At 37.1% G+C, this 14,843-nt stretch overlaps 1 protein-coding gene across 1 annotated transcript; it reads right to left on the reverse strand.

The window, feature by feature from the left end:
• Positions 1 to 6,141: 6,141 nt before the first annotated feature.
• On the reverse strand, positions 6,142 to 10,708 carry LOC310938384 (uncharacterized protein; the record flags this gene model as incomplete). Its single annotated transcript, XM_083902877.1, has 9 exons — positions 6,142 to 6,881; positions 7,880 to 7,961; positions 8,280 to 8,366; positions 8,461 to 8,666; positions 8,814 to 8,910; positions 9,070 to 9,165; positions 9,280 to 9,455; positions 9,542 to 9,691; positions 10,270 to 10,708. 9 exons carry the CDS (start codon positions 10,706 to 10,708, stop codon positions 6,571 to 6,573), a joined length of 1,644 nt encoding a protein of 547 aa, XP_083759003.1. The 3' UTR covers positions 6,142 to 6,570.
• Positions 10,709 to 14,843: the final 4,135 nt, after the last annotated feature.

A 14,843-nucleotide genomic window follows, 5' to 3' on the forward strand; every position in this document is an offset into this window, starting at 1 on the left:
GTTTTGGACCAAAAAAATGTTTATCAAAAAAATGGTCAGATTTTGGACGACATAGTATAGTATGTCGTTTTTGTCAAATTTTGGACCAAATTTTTTCCTTCAAAAAATGGTCACATTTTAGACGACATAGTATAGTATGATGCACTACATAGTATAGTATGACGTTTTTGTCAAGTTTTGGACCAAAAAACAGTTTTTCAAAAAAATGGTCAGATTTTGGACGACATAGTATAGTATGTCGTTTTTGTCAAATTTTGGACCAATTTTTTTCCTTCAAAAAATGGTCACATTTTAGACGACATAGTATAGTATGATGCACTACATAGTATAGTATGACGTTTTTGTCAAGTTTTGGACCAAAAAACAGTTTTTCAAAAAAATTGGCAGATTTTGGACGACATAGTATAGTATGTCGTTTTTGTCAAATTTTGGACCAATTTTTTTTCTTCAAAAAATTGTCACATTTTAGACGACATAGTATAGTATGATGCACTACATAGTATAGTATGACGTTTTTGTCAAGTTTTGGACCAAAAAACAGTTTTTCAAAAAAATTGGCAGATTTTGGACGACATAGTATAGTATGTCGTTTTTGTCAAATTTTGGACCAATTTTTTTCCTTCAAAAGATGGTCACATTTTAGACGACATAGTATAGTATGATGCACTACATAGTATAGTGTGACATTTTTGTCAAGTTTTGGACCAAAAAACTGTTTTTCAAAAACATTGTCAGATTTTGGACGACATAGTATAGTATGTCGTTTTTGTCAAATTTTGGACCAATTTTTTTTCTTCAAAAAATGGTCACATTTTGGACGACATAGTGTAGTATGATGCACTACATAGTATAGTATGACGTTTTTGTCAAGTTTTGGACCAAAAAACAGTTTTTCAAAAACATTGGCAGATTTTGGACGACATAGTATAGTATGTCGTTTTTGTCAAATTTTGGACCAAATTTTTTCCTTCAAAAAATGGTCACATTTTAGACGACATAGTATAGTATGATGCACTACATAGTATAGTATGACATTTTTGTCAAGTTTTTGACCAAAAAACTGTTTTTCAAAAACATTGTCAGATTTTGGACGACATAGTATAGTATGTCGTTTTTGTAAAATTTTGGACCAAATTTCTTTTTCAAAAAATTTTCACATTTTGGATGACATAGTATAGTATGACGTACTACGTAGTATAGTATGACGTTTTTGTCAAGATTTGGACCAAAAAAATGTTTCCAAAAAAATGTTCAGATTATGGAAGACATAGTATAGTATGTCGTTTTTGTCCAATTTTGGACATTTTTTTTTTTTCAAAAAATTGTCACATTTTGGACTACATAGTATAGTATGACGTACTGCATAGTAAAGTATGACGTTTTTGTCAAGTTTTGGACCAAAAAAATGTTTATCAAAAAAATTGTCAGATTTTGGACGACATAGTATAGTATGTCGTTTTTGTCAAATTTTGGACCCAATTTCTTTTTTTCAAAAAATGGTCACATTTTGGACGACATAATATAGTATGACGTACTACATAGTAATACATAGTATAGTATAGTACATAGTATAGTATGTTTTACTACATAGTATAGTATGACGTTTTTGTCCAGTTTTGGACCAAATTATAATTTTTTTTAAATGGTCACATTGTGGACAACATATTATAGTATGACGTACTAAATAGTACAGTATGACGTTTTTGTCAAGTTTTGGACCAAAAAAATGTTTTTCAAAAAAATTGTCAGAGTTTGGACAACATAGTATAGTATGTCGTTTTTGTCAAATTTTGGATGATTTTTTTTTTTCAAAAAATTGTCACATTTTGGACGACATAATATAGTATGACGTACTACATAGTAATACATAGTATAGTATAGTACATAGTATAGTATGTTATACTACATAGTAAAGTATGACGTTTTTGTCAAGTTTTGGACCAAAAAAATGTTTTTCAAAAAAATGTTCAGATTATGGACGACATAGTATAGTATGTCGTTTTTTTGTCAAATTTTGGATGATTCTTTTTTTTCAAAAAATTGTCACATTTTGGACGACATAATATAGTATGACGTACTACATAGTAATACATAGTATAGTATAGTACATAGTATAGTATGTTTTACTACATAGTATAGTATGACGTTTTTGTCCAGTTTTGGACCAAATTATTTTTTTTGAAAAAATTGTCAGTTTGGACAACATAGTATAGTATGTCGTTTTTGTCCAATTTTGGACCAATTTTTTTTTTCAAAAAATGGTCACATTTTTGACGACGTAATATAGTAATATAGTACTACATAGTAATACATAGTATAGTATAGTACATAGTATAGTATGTTATACTACATAGTAAAGTATGACGTTTTTGTCAAGTTTTGGACCAAAAAAATGTTTTTCAAAAAAATTGTCAGAGTTTGGACAACATAGTATAGTATGTCGTTTTTGTCAAATTTTGGACCAAATTTCTTTTTCAAAAAATGGTCACATTTTGGATGACATAGTATAGTATGACGTACTACATAGTATAGTACGACGTTTTTGTCAAGATTTGGACCAAAAAAATGTTTTTCAAAAAAATTGTCAGATTTTGGACGACATAGTATAGTATGTCGTTTTTAACTAATTTTGGACCAATTTTTTTTTTCAAAAAATTTTCACATTTTGGACGACATAATATAGTATGACATACTACATAGTAATACATAGTATAGTATAGTACATAGTATAGTATGTTTTACTACATAGTATAGTATGACGTTTTTGTCCAGTTTTGGACCAAATTCTTTTTTTCAAAAAATGGTCACATTGTGGACAACATATTATAGTATGACGTACTAAATAGTACAGTATGACGTTTTTGTCAAGTTTTGGACCAAAAAAATGTGTTTCAAAAAATTGTCAGTTTGGACGACATAGTATAGTATGTCGTTTTTGTCAAATTTTGGACCAAATTTCTTTTTCAAAAAATGGTCACATTTTGGATGACATAGTATAGTATGACGTACTACGTAGTATAGTATGACGTTTTTGTCAAGTTTTGGACCAAAAAAATGTTTTTCAAAAAAATTGTCAGAGTTTGGACGACATAGTATAGTATGTCGTTTTTGTCAAATTTTGGACCAATTTTTTTTTCAAAAAATGGTCACATTTTGGACGACATAATATAGTTTGACGTACTACATAGTAATACATAGTATAGTATAGTACATAGTATAGTATGTTATACTACATAGTATAGTATGACGTTTTTGTCCAGTTTTGGACCAAATTCTTTTTTTTCAAAAAATGGTCACATTGTGGACGACATAGTATAGTATGACGTACTAAATAGTACAGTATGACGTTTTTGTCAAGTTTTGGACCAAAAAATTTTTTTTCAAAAGAATTGTCAGATTTTGGACGACATAGTATAGTATGTCGTTTTTGTCAAATTTTGGACCAAATTTCTTTTTCAAAAAATGGTCACATTTTGGATGACATAGTATAGTATGACGTACTACATAGTATAGTACGACGTTTTTGTCAAGATTTGGACCAAAAAAATGTTTTTCAAAAAAATTGTCAGATTTTGGACGACATAGTATAGTATGTCGTTTTTAACTAATTTTGGACCAATTTTTTTTTTCAAAAAATTTTCACATTTTGGACGACATAATATAGTATGACATACTACATAGTAATACATAGTATAGTATAGTACATAGTATAGTATGTTTTACTACATAGTATAGTATGACGTTTTTGTCCAGTTTTGGACCAAATTCTTTTTTTCAAAAAATGGTCACATTGTGGACAACATATTATAGTATGACGTACTAAATAGTACAGTATGACGTTTTTGTCAAGTTTTGGACCAAAAAAATGTGTTTCAAAAAATTGTCAGAGTTTGGACGACATAGTATAGTATGTCGTTTTTGTCAAATTTTGGACCAAATTTCTTTTTCAAAAAATGGTCACATTTTGGATGACATAGTATAGTATGACGTACTACGTAGTATAGTATGACGTTTTTGTCAAGTTTTGGACCAAAAAAATGTTTTTCAAAAAAATTGTCAGAGTTTGGACGACATAGTATAGTATGTCGTTTTTGTCAAATTTTGGACCAATTTTTTTTTTCAAAAAATGGTCACATTTTGGACGACATAATATAGTTTGACGTACTACATAGTAATACATAGTATAGTATAGTACATAGTATAGTATGTTATACTACATAGTATAGTATGACGTTTTTGTCCAGTTTTGGACCAAATTCTTTTTTTTCAAAAAATGGTCACATTGTGGACGACATAGTATAGTATGACGTACTAAATAGTACAGTATGACGTTTTTGTCAAGTTTTGGACCAAAAAATTTTTTTTCAAAAGAATTGTCAGATTTTGGACGACATAGTATAGTATGTCGTTTTTGTCAAATTTTGGACCAAATTTCTTTTTCAAAAAATGTTCACATTTTGGATGACATAGTATAGTATGACGTACTACATAGTATAGTATGTCGTTTTTGTCAAATTTTGGACCAAAAAAATGTTTTCAAAAAAATGTTCTGATTATGGACGACATAGTATAGTATGTCGTTTTTGTCAAATTTTGGACGATTTTCTTTCTTTCAAAAAATTGTCACATTTTGGACTACATAGTATAATATGACGTACTGCATAGTAAAGTATGACGTTTTTGTCAAGTTTTGGACCAAAAAAATGTTTATCAAAAAAATTGTCAGATTTTGGACGACATAGTATAGTATGTCGTTTTTGTCAAATTTTGGACCAAATTTCTTTTTCAAAAAATGTTCACATTTTGGATGACATAGTATAGTATGACGTACTACATAGTATAGTATGTCGTTTTTGTCAAATTTTGGACCAAAAAAATGTTTTCAAAAAAATGTTCATATTATGGAGGACATAGTATAGTATGTCGTTTTTGTCAAATTTTGGACGATTTTTTTTTTTCAAAAAATGGTCACATTGTGGACGACATAGTATAGTATGATGTACTGCATAGTAAAGTATGACGTTTTTGTCAAGTTTTGGACCAAAAAAATGTTTTTCAAAAGAATTGTCAGATTTTGGACGACATAGTATAGTATGTCGTTTTTGTCAATTTCTGGACCAAAAAAATGTTTTCAAAAGAATTGTCAGATTTTGGACGACATAGTATAGTATGTTGTTTTTGTCAAATTTTGGACCCAATCTTTTTTTTTCAAAAAATGGTCACATTTTGGACGACATAATATAGTATGACGTACTACATAGTAATACATAGTATAGTATAGTACATAGTATAGTATGTTTTACTACATAGTATAGTATGACGTTTTTGTCCAGTTTTGGACCAAATTCTCTTTTTCAAAAAATGGTCACATTGTGGACAACATATTATAGTATGACGTACTAAATAGTATAGTATGACGTTTTTGTCAAGTTTTGGACCAAAAAAATGTGTTTCAAAAGTATTGTCAGATTTTGGACGACATAGTATAGTATGTCGTTTTTGTAAAATTTTGGACCAAATTTCTTTTTCAAAAAATGGTCACATTTTGGACGACATAATATAGTATGACGTACTACATAGTAATACATAGTATAGTATAGTACATAGTATAGTATGTTTTACTACATAGTATAGTATGACGTTTTTGTCCAGTTTTGGACCAAATTATAATTTTTTTTAAATGGTCACATTGTGGACAACATATTATAGTATGACGTACTAAATAGTACAGTATGACGTTTTTGTCAAGTTTTGGACCAAAAAAATGTTTATCAAAAAAATTGTCAGATTTTGGACGACATAGTATAGTATGTCGTTTTTGTCAAATTTTGGACCAATTTTTTTTTTCAAAAAATGGTCACATTTTGTACGACATAATATAGTATGACGTACTACATAGTATCGCGTGACGTTTTTGTCAAGTTTTGGACCAAAAATGATTTTTTCAAAACTTAATGGACTTTCAGATGAAATAAGGAAGAGTTTCTCACAGTGAAAGTGTCCTTTATTTTAACAAAAACACAGAATCAGTCTCCACATTTTTTCTGGTGATTGTCGATCTGTTCAGTTAAAAACTCCACAGTTTTTTTTTTGTTTGTTTTTTTTAAACAACAACAACAAATAAATCTCGTTAGCAGCCTCGACATCTCAAACGCCACAATTAAAATCACAAACGTCGGTTACTTTAAATACAACACGAGGATAAACTGAAACCCAATGTGGCACAACACATTTTTGTTAGATTTATAGCACGGCAAAAATCACACATCGTTTCATGTCAAATAAAAAGTGTTGTGTTTATCAAACAGTGAGATTCTGAATGTTTTACATGAATATTATCATAAATTAATGCAAGTTTACGCTGACTGTTTCGTTCCGATACCACGTTACTGGTATTCAATGTAAAGAAAAAATAAATAAATGATGCTCTGTTTTTGTGTCTGTATATACATTTATAGATACAAGTTTGAATGATTTCTCTTTTAGAGCAAAGAAAACCAGGAAAACATTCACATTTAAGACGCAAAAATCAATCGGAAATTGTGTGTTTACACACACATTTGTATCTCCTCAGTGTAAGAGGTCTGAGTCTGTGAGAGAGAAGCTCTGCTGTGATTGGCTGACCTGCAGGTGGGACACGGACGACGAAGAAGAAGACGAAGAAGACGACGACGAGTTGACGCCGGACACGCACGGGGCCCTGAGCAGCAGAGACGACGAAGAGGAGGAGGAGGTGATGAAGGGGAGAGCGTCAGAGAAGCTGTTTGCTGCAGACATGATGCTGTTGTTGTTGATGTTGTTGTTGTTGTTGTTGTTGTTGAGGAAGCTGCAGGACTGCGCCAGCGTGGAGCTCCATCTCTGCTGCCCACTAGAGGCCGACGCTGGAACACACAAACAACGCGACTTTAAGAGCTTGCTTTTTGCTTTTATACAGTAGTAGGAGTATTTTCCAACATAAATATAACATATGAAGAGGACAATTTCTTAATTGTTTTTTTTTTTTTTAATGTGAAGATGAGACTTATTTAGCGTATTTGTTCGACCTGTGGAACGACCAGATATTAAAAGTCAAAGTTAACTTTTTTTGACAATTCTAGAGCCATAAAAATCAAAATAAGTCCATGCGGCCTAAAGGGGTTAACGTTAACATCTTGTCAGCTGCTGTGCTAACACACGCTAATGTCACATCTCAGCGCCTCATGCATTACACATGTGTGTAATTAAATTTAAATTAAATTTTAGAATTTGAAAATTAAAAATTTGAAAATTAAAAATGTGAAAATTAAAAATGTGAAAATTAAAAATGTGAAAATTAAAAATTTGAAAATTGAAAATTTGAAAAATTGAAAATTTGAAAAATTGAAAATTTGAAAAATTGAAAATTTGAAAAATTGAAAATTTGAAAAATTGAAAATTTGAAAAATTGAAAATTTGAAAAATTGAAAATTTGAAAAATTGAAAATTTGAAAAATTGAAAATTTGAAAAATTGAAAATTTGAAAAATTGAAAATTTGAAAAATTGAAAATTACAAATTTGAAAAATTGAAAATTACAAATTTGAAAAATTGAAAATTACAAATTTGAAAATTACAAATTTGAACAGTTAAAATTCGAAAATTCGAAAATTAAAAATTTGCAAATTAAAAATTTGCTAATTAAAAATTTGAAGTTAAAATTTGAAAAATTGAAAAATTGAAAATTTGAAAAATTGAAAATTACAAATTTGAAAATTACAAATTTGAAAATTACAAATTTGAAAATTACAAATTTGAAAATTTGGATTTAATTAAATAATTGTTCAAATTTTAAAAAAGCAATTCACGTAGCAGTGGCCGCTATCTTGGAATCCCTTGATAGCTGAGCTATTTCCTTGTCTTACCACATGACGCTCTAAGCTCCTGATGTTGGCTGCCGCCGATGGAAAAGCCTGCGTGAGAAAGTCCAGCAGCGCCGTTTTGAGCCTGTGAAAGAAAAAAAAAAAAGACAGAGACATAAATAAATTAAGTAAAACTCCACAGAAAGACTCTGTAAATGATACGTCAGTGTCACTGTGAACTCTTTTAGCTTAGTGTTAATTATTAAAATACAGCCATGTAGCGGATACTGTGCAGTTACTGTGATGTATAGGCCCCCGTGAAACCTTAAGTAAGACGTGCCCGCTGACCTGTTAGTAACAGTATGTGGGTTAAACAGAGTCAAGTTAAGCTGTTGGACACACGATATGACTAAAAAAAAAACCTTTCGTGATAAAGGAGAAAAATAAAAAAGTCCTAACTGACCTGAGCCTGGTTCAAACAGGCCTGCAGTTTCCTCTTTGCCCTCCACCTGGCCACCCTCAGCCTGGTCTTCTCTCGACGCTCTCGCACCTTCAACACATCAAAACATGTTATATATTAAACAAGAGAAAACACATTCACGTATAAGTATTTTTTATTTACTTTTATGAAACCGGGGCCGTACCAGATCGGCGAGCAGCGGCTGAGGCAGCGTCTTCTCCAGCTCCCTGCGCTTGTTGAGACTCCGCCTGCGGAGGTCGTTCCGCCGCAGTTTGTACTCCTCGTAAAGGCTGAGGTCTTTAGTCCAGGGCCGCATGGCCTGGCGAGGCGGGACGCCGGATGTCAAGCCGCCCATAAACGGGAGAGAGGTCGACGGTTGGACCATCAGGTCTGAGAGCAAACACGCACACGTTAAAATAAGTGTGTGGATCAAGAATCATGATTTATGAAAGCGGGTGCCAGCACAGATCATTGGAAAGGAAAATAAGTCGTAGAAGGAAAGGCTCTGCATTACAACATCTGCTCAGATCTACTCACAGGTGCTTGGAGCAGCTGAGCTGAAGGCTGTCATGTGATGATTCCTCTGTGCTGCAGAAAGCCCCGACGGCCACTCTGCGCTCGCCGTGCTTTGAGCCTGAAGGAACAAACAAACAAAAGCAAAAAAAACGTTTATTCTCAAATAGTTCTGGACAAAAAAGCAGGTAACAAGTTGAAAGATAAGATCTAGTCTCGCCTCTGATTCTGACATGTGAACCTGTTGCATCTGACAGCCCAACAGTACAGCGGCCATCACCTCCTGTTCCTCCTCTGGCTCCTCTTTGATACAGATGACCTCTTCTTCTTCTTCTTCTTCTTCTTCCTCTTGCTGCTGCTGGACCTCCTGCTTCACCTACAATACAATTACAGTAATACTATTACAATAAGTCATTGAATTTATGTCAAAACCCTCAACTTAATGTTTTACTTGACTATATTTTGTGTCGCGTCTTTTGCGTGTTGTCACCTGTAGAGCAGAGGAGGGCAGTGTGGAGCTGTCAGCCTGGGCATAGTCCTCTGAGGACATCAGGCTGTCCTCCGATAGCTTCCGGTGGTCCAGACTAATCACGGCCTGCACAGGGAGAGGAGCCACATCAGAGTCTCCGCTCTCCTCTATGTCTTCCTCTATGGGACAGAATCCCACTGCAACAAACAAAAGCACCCGTTTTAGCAACAAGTCCTGCCGGTTTTTGACAGGTCATGTCACCGCAAACCACGCAGCTCTGTACCTGAGCTGCTGTCCAGAATTTGTGCCAAAGCGTCGACAGGAAGCGAGGCGGGTACGAGCAGGTCAGGCGAGTCCGAGCTGGCGACTGCCACGTCTGAATGACAGCGCACTCTGGTGGCACGACGGCCTGTGCTCTGCGGAGAGGTGCATTCTGGGAGCACAGACAAAAAGGCATGAGTTAAACCAGGGGTCTGCAACCTTTAGAATGACAAGAAAAAAAATTATTCTGGAGCCGCAAAACCTATTTGATCCTTAAAATGATGTAAAGTTGTAGTTTTTACACATATATACTATATTTAAAGAACTACAGTTTGTCGCACGTTGATACCAAACCTATAAAGTGTAGAAAAATGACAGAGAGGAAATTTTATGTACAATTTTATGCAGTTTATGTCTGAGAAAATCTGCCTGGCCTAAGTACATGGATCTAAGGATGGACAGGACTCCAAATGTGAACTTCTTCATGTACGCATTACTTTAATGGCTTTCAGGGGAGGTTTTCAACAATTGGATGTGACGGACAAAAAATCAAAAACACTTTTAACTTGACAAAAGTGTGAAAAACATGAAATGTTTTTTTTTTTTCAAAAGCGAGAAGGAGCCACTACAGAGGGCCTGAAGAGCCACATGAGGCTCGAGAGCCGCAGGTTGCAGACCCATGAGTTAAACCAACAATGGCAAAGACAGAGCGATCGAGTAGTTTTCTGTTCCACGGTGGTCAATCATTACCTGGATTGTTTCTCGTCAGTGCTCCCTCTGTGGTCCTGGTCTGACCGGAGCACGGTGGCGACGCCTCAGAAGGGGAAAGACCTGCACCCCCTCTCTGCGTTTGTGTGAAGGTGGGCGGGTGGACACGGACCAGAGCGGACGCAGGAGCTCTCTGCTGCAGCTCCTCCGCCACGCCCTGCCTGTAGTACTTCAGCTTCAGCTCCGTGTAGCGCAGCTTGGCTCGGATGCTGTCGTTCTCCTTCTCTTTGAGGGCCTTCTCCCTGTGCAGCGCGGTGATGTCCCGCTTCATCAGCGCCAACTGGGCCTTCACCTCCTCGAACTTGACGCCGACCACTTTGAGCATCTCGGCCAGCACCGTCTCCACGGCGCCGTTCACGGCCCGCTCCACCACAGTGCCCATCTGGCCTCGAATCAGTGACACGGCAATGCTGACGTCCATTTTTGGAAAAGACCTTCAGTCCCCTCAAAGAGACGGAGAAGGGTTTCTATATTCACCTGTGGGTAGTTTGGACATAATGCAACAGTTTAGAAGACATTACACTAAACAGAGAAAACACTCCCCTGTAAAGAATCGGAGGAAATCAATGAGTTATCCGCAACTTCCTTAAAAAAATTATTTGAGAATTTCAGCTGGACAAATAAAAGTGATTTTAGAATTAACTTGAAACTCCCGGGGCCACAAAAATATGGGCAAATAAGTGTTTGTCCATCAATGTCCATAAATCAAATATTCTTCAATTTTAAATTGTTTATTTGTTATACGAGGCAAAGAAACAAGCAAATATTCCCATTTAAGAAGCTGGAAAAATCAGAAAACTTGTTTTAATCACTCAAACCAATTAATCGATTGTCAAAATGGTTGACGATTAATTTAACCATCGATTAATCACATAATTGTTTCAGGCCTATAAAAACTGAAGCATTGGAAACCACACAGTACCTTTAACCTTTCCATAAGCTAGCATAAGTTCATACACTTATTTAGAAAGAGTGGCCTTGAATTTAACTCCAACTTTATGAAACAACTGTTGTTTGCAAGCAGCTAGTATGATTTTTCAGACGCTTAACGTTACATAAACACAACTACATTATACAAAAACACAACTGTAAACATAAGCCGACACAGTTTATCGGACAAAATGAGCATTTCTGTACATTTTCTTACAGGTCGTTGGCTTCTTTAAACGTCGTGTTGTGATAACATATGAGCTAAAATAGAGACCAGAAAACATTATACTCACAGTTTGCTGTTTAGCTTCTTTAGCTAGGAGGAGGCGTTAGCTTGTAGCCTTACATTAAACGAATGCTCCGAATCACCTTCTCCCATTAAACCCACACTGTCATTGTTTAGTGCGCAGTCAGGCCGAGTAAGAGAGCCAGGGAGAAAAAGAGACGATATTTACGTTTTCACGTTAAGAGTTGTGGAAGAAAATGGCAAAGTAGCCGTGGAGCGTGAACGCTGCCATTACAAAACAATCCGGTGACGTATTTCCGGTGAGGAGTAAACAGAGAGCAAAGGTCGTCGACTGAGAGAAGAGGATCACTCTGTAAAAAAAAAAACCAAAAAAACAGCTCGACTGACTTTTTGGTGTTTGTTTTCTGATGTTTGATTTTTTTTTAATATATGTATAACTTGTCAAGTGAAATGACAAATGACATTATTTAACATTCATGTCATTATAATTGTCCTGATCAATTATACGGAAAAGGATTAGCGCCACATTAGACGACCGTGAAAAACACTCAGCCTGATTTCTCATATTAAAAGTCAAAATACTCAGAATATTGGCAGTTTTATTTAAAAAAAAACAACAAAAAAAAAACTTTTATTAACTTTTGGAAAATAAGTTTTGAATGTGTAAACACAAGTGGACATTTCCTTTAGAGACCTCGTTGTTTACTGTGTTAGACTGGGTCTCTACTGTCCTGGAGTACTGGTTTAATTGCTCTCCCAGGACGCGCTGACCAATTCTACGACAACTAACTGCACATACTGCCAATGACAAACACACTGACATTGTACAATAATACAATAATAAACTTTATTAATGTTTGTGTTCATCTTTAGGTGATGTTTTGATGTGTTGAGGACCGTCCCCGTGAGGCCAACACCCCAAGTAGCCACTAAGTCGCACAGTAATGAGCTACGTGTCGTGAGGCTTTAGCCAGTCCTGTTCCCAGAGGCTTGTTTATCACTGTGTGAGGAACATTAGGGACATTAGGGACACTAGTGGACCAAAGGACACTCATTATAGTGATGTTACATCATCATCTCTGGGGCTGAAAGAGTGGCAAGTGTTGAACTGGGACTCCATAAGTCTAATTTTACATTAAAGCTCCATTAGGTAACATGTAGCAGGGTTTCGAGGTTTTGAAGTTCTGCATGTTAGTGTCAGTGGATAATTGGTTAAAACTTTTGTTTTTGTAGAACATAGTACTTTTTAGGGCACCATCTCACAATATCATGTTTCTACGGCAAGCCCGAATGGACAAACTAGCTAGATTGTGCGTTGCATGTTCTGAAACGATGGAAGACATCCTTTTTTGGTATGTGCAGTCTGACCTCTAGATGCCACTAATTCATACACGCTGATCCTTTAACCTCTTCTTCCCTGACCCTCTTTTTGGAGTCCCTGCTCGAAAATGACATGCCCAAACTAAATAGAGTAAACCTGTACAGTTACAAGCTCTATGTGTAGAATCTGTAGATGCCCCTGTGCCAGAGTAAATGTACATAACACAGCATAACTGAAGGATTTTTTTCTCTCGTCTTAAAAAAAATATCACCTTTAAAATATGCAGTAGGAGCTTAAAAACACATGGAGGTCATGTAACAGCATGTGGACACGAGCTGTGCAAAGTCTGATGCTGCTGAAGTGAAGCAGAGTGAAATTACAGAGGTTTTAGTCAAGAGATGTCTAGGCGTTCTCACTATTGGTACCAAATTATTAAAAACCCATTTAATTTTATCTATATGTCACTACAGGTCTAAAAAGAACTTGTTTTTGAAAAAAAAAAAAAGTATGATAACTCGCTGTAAATCGATCAACTTTTTGATTATATTTTATTTGATTACATTTTTGGCCTTAAAAAGTTCTCAATCTCTTTATATGGTTGCCATCTTTTTTTAAATTTGTTTTTGCTATCGTGACGGTGACTTGGAAAAAACAATGGACAAAAACATCACATGTCCCCCAACTCCGTCCACCGCGTCGAGGTCTCAGCTCGGAAAAGTGGGATTCAGTCCCAGCAACTGCAGCAGACTGAAATAAGAGTAGATCCACGGTCGGGAGATGCCCTGCGTGTTCTCCAGGCCTCCGGCCTCCAGCGCGAGATCTCGCTTGAACGTCGCGCGCTGCTGCAACAGCGCCATCTCTCTGCAGGAGGAACACGGTGAGAGTCAAAAAAAAAACATCCATTTTGTTTGTTTTATATATATATATATTTTATAGACCTGAGGAGCTTCTGCGTCTGGAGCCTGGCCTCTTCTGCGGCCCTCAAAGCAGCCTCCTCCTCTCTCCTCTTCCTCTCCTCCTCTCTGCCCCTCCTCTCTTCCTCCTCCTGCTCCTTCCTCCGAAGGTACTCGGACCTCTCGCCCTCGTCCATCTCCTGCAGCTTCCTGCTCTCCTCCTCCCGCCTCCTTTGCTCCTCCAGCTGCAAACGCTCCAGCTCGGCTGTAAAAAAACCCCAAAAAAAACAAATCAAAATGCTCGGTTTTCTTTCTTCCTTTTTCCTCCGTCTGCACTTCCTCTCACCTTTCCCCCTCCGTTCCTCTTCCTCTCTCATCTTCCGGAGCCTCTCCGCCTGCCTCCTCCTCTCCTCCTGCCTCCTCCGCTCGCTTTCCCGCCGCGCCTGCTCCCGTCTCGCTCGCGTCTCTTCCTCCTCGCCGCGCCTCCTCCTCTCCTCCTCCTCCTCCGCCGCTTTCCTCAGCCTTGGAGATGGAGATTGTGTGGGGGAGAAAAAAATGTGAGGACATAAAAAAAAAACACACACACACACACACACACGCTTTTCTGTTCCTGGAGGAAATAAACTTGGGGGGAAAGTACGACCTGAGCTCCTCCGCTCTCTTGCTCCTCTCCTCCTCCAGCTCGCCCTTCATCCTCTCCTCCATCTGCTGCTTCCTCTCCTCTTCCTCCCGCTCCCTCCTCTTCCTCTCCACCTCCCGCCTCCGCCTCTCTGCTCGCTCCTGACTCCGTCCGAGCTTGGACGACTGGTTCGCTTGCTTTGCGCCAACCTCCGGCTTCACTGGGTTCAACGTCAGCCGCTCGTCCGCCACCATCACAGTAGAGCACGACGACGACAGGCGGCCGCGGGACGAGGCGAGATCCGTGACGCCGGCCGCCACAGCTGGCGCCGTCCCCTCACAGGACGAGGCCGCAGACCTCCTCGTGGTCCTCCTGGACCTGAGGGAACTCACCGATCGCACGCCGCTGAGCTCGTCGCTGGCGGAGAGACGATCGGTTTCTGTCGCGTCCTGGCTTTTCGGTTTCGTTTTGTTCTCGGCGGGTTGTGTTTCGGCGTATTTTAGGCAAGACTCCTCCTCCGTCTCCTGGTCGACGTCCGGCTCGTCT

This window comes from Microchirus variegatus (assembly GCF_963457635.1).
Source record: "Microchirus variegatus genome assembly, chromosome: 16".
In the NCBI taxonomy this organism is placed as follows: domain Eukaryota; kingdom Metazoa; phylum Chordata; class Actinopteri; order Pleuronectiformes; family Soleidae; genus Microchirus; species Microchirus variegatus.